The sequence below is a fragment of the Anopheles coluzzii genome, chromosome 3, assembly GCF_943734685.1.
Source record: "Anopheles coluzzii chromosome 3, AcolN3, whole genome shotgun sequence".
NCBI classification, from domain to species: domain Eukaryota; kingdom Metazoa; phylum Arthropoda; class Insecta; order Diptera; family Culicidae; genus Anopheles; species Anopheles coluzzii.
This window is the reverse complement of record NC_064671.1, coordinates 76,351,987-76,356,751: the sequence shown is the minus strand read 5'-3', so window position 1 is coordinate 76,356,751 and position 4,765 is coordinate 76,351,987. Positions and strand designations below refer to the sequence as shown.

Below are 4,765 nucleotides of genomic sequence, written 5' to 3'. Positions count from 1 at the left end.
TTAGGTAAATTGTAGATAGTTGTGAATTGGAAACCAAACGATACGACCATATCGACATTCGTGTACAAATGTTACGAACTCTTCTCAGTTGAATTCAATGGAATTATAGTTGATATATTATTGATATTAAACATTTACTTAAAAATATAAGTTCCTTCGCGTCCATATATGTGAGTATAAAAAAGAGAATTCACACACAAACAATCGGTAAGCTCTAGTAGTCTCATGACAATAATCAATTAAAATCATTTTTTAAATAGTACGATATATCTCAAGCCATAAACAAATCCTTTCCACTCAACTTAAATTAGGCTATTACTGTTATGAACAAAGCTTTTTTAGAGCGACTCCCGACGTACAACCATCCAGTGCAGCAAAAACATGCTAAGCTGTAGGCAATCCTGAGCATCTACCGAAGCTTTTATAAAAGATCCCGGTATTGAAGCTCACGTGTCAAACTTGTCTCTTTTTCCCATTCTTTAATAATTTTGTCTTTGTTTTGTTTTTTGTCTCCCGGTACAAGGCGTATGGGCCAGTGGTATCAAGCTACTTCTGGTTCCACTCGTGCTGCTGGCTGATATCAATTGTCTGGCCAAACGTCTGATTGGTAAACACCCCGACGATACTCCACGTGTTCTCCGATAGGTGCGTGACTATTTTCCATTCTAATACGTCACCTATCTGCATGGCACTCTTTTTTGGATCTCTCGACCTAGAATACGGAACACTCTTAAGCGGAGCATTCGGTGTAAGGAATGTGCATTTGTTGGAGCAGTACTAGCAGACTTCAATCAACGACAGTCCATCCTTGTCTTTATAAGAGGCACTCTATCGTGCAAAGACCGTTCAGTGCTGTCTTGTCCCTCAATTACTCTATACCGTGTGTAATGGCCTGCAGGATGAGGTACGGTGCAGTGGTGCTGCTAGTGCTACTGGTGGCTGGCAGTCTCGCCATGTACGCCACCAACAATGAGCGCTGTACGTGCGCCCCCGGACCGCCGGACTATCTCTGCCCGTCGGCACCACTGCTGCAGGTGTACCTGCCGCACGAGCTGTACTGTACCCGCTACTACAAGTGTACCGATGGGCGTGCGATCGAGTTCCAGTGTCCTTACGGATTGTACTTCGATACGCAGAACAATACCTGTACGTGTGACTTTACGCAGTGCTACCGGACAGATCCCTGCATCGTGTTCGTTGATAGCTGCCGTTGCTGCAACAGACAGTTCGAAAACACGGGCCTGGCGCCGGAAAATTTCTACGTCTGCTACAACGACGGATATGCGGTAGCGACGACCTGCCCGGTAGCGCTCGATCCCTGCACTGGCTCGCAGGTGCAGCTACAGTTTGTAAATCAAAAGTGTGAGGTGCCACCGCCGTGTAAGTTTAAGTGGTGTTCTTTGCAGAGCGGCTCTGGATTGAAAATCCATCTTGGAATTTCGTTTCAGCTACTACCACGGTGGCTACCACGACCACGACAGCGGCCTCAACTACGACAACAACAACCGAGGCTACAACAACGACCACCACGGAAGCTACAACAACGACGACCACGGAGGCTACAACCACGACAACCACGGAGGCTACTACAACGACGACGGCGGCCCCGGTAGCATAGGAGTTCCACCGAACTGTAGCCAACCAGTTCATATTTATTTGGTTTTGGATCTTTCCGTTCTACTGCCGCGCGCAGCAGAATAACTCCGGACAAGGAAGCTTAAACTAACACCTCTTTCATAGGTTAAAGCAATTTGTTGAATAAAAATAGCCTCTCAAGTGCTCCGAACAGGTCGAAAGACGCTCTGCATGACAAGGCAATGAACATGAACGGCTACAGCTTATCTATTCCTAAGGATCCTTAATTTGTTCCTCGCCGCATGTAGGAGCTCAACAGTAAATCTCCTGTAAAAGCTGGGCATGATTCTATTCTTATATCGATCATCCTTCCGTAGAACAAGGGATCACCGTAGGCCGTTGCGTTGTTGAACGAAGACATAAAGATCACGCGATCTTAACATATTGTAGTAGTAATAACAGTAATTGCATCTACATAGAGCAATCTATAGATACATAGTTCTGGATGCGTTGTCATCTTTGCTCGGTCCTTTTAGGCAGTTACATGTAGTAATTAGAGTACGTCTGACCTTCGAGGATACAGATTTTTTGTTTGATAAAATGCAGTGAAGTTTCTCTTAGATGAATAATTCAAAGACCTTCAACTTTGAGAAACCCTTGTTGGAGAAAATGAATCAATTCGATAGTACGCAATAATCAAGCAGCATCTATTGAAATATAGCCTCTTTTGACCGCTAAATCAAATATTGTTTTGCAATCCCAATGGAAATTTATTCTTCAAGAATCTAGGCATCCCAATTACAAATGTATCGAGTATTAAAGAGACTGTAGAGAGTATACGTTTTAGGAAGATTAAAATAACGAGGAGAGACTAAAAATATACAGAATATGAAGGAACAGTTCGCTATCTTCATCTTCAAAATACAATTAACTTTAAAGATGCTATAATCTTAATGCGCTTCCACTGTATGTGTGAGATATCTACTTTTTAATTTTATATTTGATACTTTTGCTATAACAAAATCAAATAGCAATTATTCATAATGATGAAATTGCCGTACAAAACTGCCCTTTGCATCTTTAATTACATTGTAGCAAAGGTAAGTTTAATAATGTGTCATTCCAGCACGAGCCCGATACGTTTCCAGAACGGAAGCACCTGTCTACACGGAAGTTTAAAATTGTCTTGCGCTTCCTTGCTGCGCGACTTCGTGCCTTTTTGCTACTACCGAGGAATGTGTCTTTATCGGTGTTTGCTGTTCCTAGGTTGAACAAAAAAGATTAAAACACGAGCAAACGCACAATCATCACAAAGCAACACCAAAAGGGGCCAACTGGTGCCTCCGTTCTCGGCTTGGCCAATGTAATTGCGTATGCATACGGTGTCGATTAAGCGGTACTGTCCAGGATTGCAACAATGTCCGAGTGTGAGTAAGAAAATGGTTTGAAGGATGTTATGTCCAAAGGGGCTAGTCGCTATATAAACCAGCCCTGGAGTTGACTCGTCCGACACAAACTCGGTGGTGCAGTATCCGGTGTGTCCGGAGGTCCGAGCTTTGCAACGCGTCTAATAATATATGATGCAGGCGACAAGCTCATCGTTTGTGATTCCACACACGTCTATAATTAATCCGTTTTGCTAGCTTACCGTGCTGAATGACTAATGCAGCCTGACGTGCATTTGAAATGCATAGCTTGGTATGTATGTTGCAGATGCCCCACAGTTGTGTCTTTGGGTGGTCTTGGGTGTAAATAATCAGTCGTTCCATGTCGATTGCGGTACGCCTGGCCCGGTTTCATGATCGCGCAGGGTGTACTTAACGCTCTAATGAAAGTAATACCCTGTTACTTCAGTACATTAATTGCTACAAACCTACCATAAATTAAGATGCCCGCACGACCTAAGGGTGCTTTTCGGATGGGCTATTTTTAAGAAGAAACTCCGTCAGATCCCATGTCAAGGTCAATGAAAAAAGTCTATTTCAGTTTTTCAGGCTCTTCCAAAAGAGCTGCTCCGCCGACACTTGCCAGCAAAACGTCACTGCCTCGGTCGATTTCCTGTTGCCGTATCGTACCGAGACCTGGCGGCGTCACAACATACACACGCAAAGGTGGCACCCGCCCTCGCACACGGAACACAGTTAATCAATTAGCATGATAAATGCAGTGCGTCCCGCGAGCCGACAACTCATTACGCGGCACACGCACACGTGCTGCACGGGGTGGATTATGCGTTCGTATGTTCTACCGCTTCCTGTATCGTGTGTTTAGGGCACGTACCAGCGCGTGTAAGTAGCGATTGTTTCTTCAGAACCTTAAAATAGAAAGAAACCCGCAAGGCGTAGGGTAGTTTGGTTTGTGCGTTACGATTAAGTGCTCGCGGGCACTTGTGACGAAGGTCCCATAGTCGTCGTCGTCGTCGCCGTTGTTACTGTTAGGGCACGATCGCGGCGTCGATGTTACAAGTGCCGGACAGAGATTGAAACGTACTTGCTGGGAAGGAGATTATGGAGCATTATTTTGGGCTGCTTCCGTGTTTTGGGCAATAAACGTGATAAATGAGGAGAACTTTTTTAGAAGAGTGACTCAATGTAACGCAAGTGGTGTAACAAGTTTAATTATCACGAAAATGAGGGTGGAAAGTTTATGTTTGAAGAAGAGATAGAAAAGGTCATGGACTTTACAGAAAGGCGACAAAGTGCGTTTAGTTTCTGAAGATTTGTGTTGAAGGTAACGAATAACAGTTGTTGGATGGAAATACACTGTAGATGATCAGTTTGCCACATAGCCTTCAACTTCTTAGATAACATTTAAATAATAGGAAGTCTTCTTATCGGTTTCTGGTTTAAAAAAGAAGAAATTTTATGTTTTATTAATTAATTTTTGTCATTATGAATATCTATTCAATTTTTCATGGTTTCATGTTTCATATTAAAATATTCAATGTTTATGTTTTGTAGTCAAGGGACAACTAGCTCCTTTCGATACTGCTTAGAATTAGAGAATACATGATTGACAAAACGAACAAAACTTTTATCAATGGTTTGGGTTAGGGGACGTTATTTTACTTAACTTAAAAGACGTATCCATTATCAATGTGTCCAATTGTTTAGAGTTTAGAGATGTATAAAAAATTACAAGAATATTGTTCAATATCTGATTTCTGCACCATAAACATCTTGTACAGTGA

The 4,765-nt window shown here is 42.7% G+C and overlaps 1 protein-coding gene across 1 annotated transcript; it reads left to right on the top strand.

The window, feature by feature from the left end:
* Positions 1-915: 915 nt before the first annotated feature.
* On the top strand, positions 916-1,821 carry LOC120959633 (uncharacterized). Its single transcript, XM_040383194.2, has one exon. It carries the CDS (start codon positions 954-956, stop codon positions 1,611-1,613), a length of 660 nt encoding a protein of 219 aa, XP_040239128.2. The 5' UTR covers positions 916-953; the 3' UTR covers positions 1,614-1,821.
* The last annotated feature ends 2,944 nt before the right edge of the window (positions 1,822-4,765 follow it).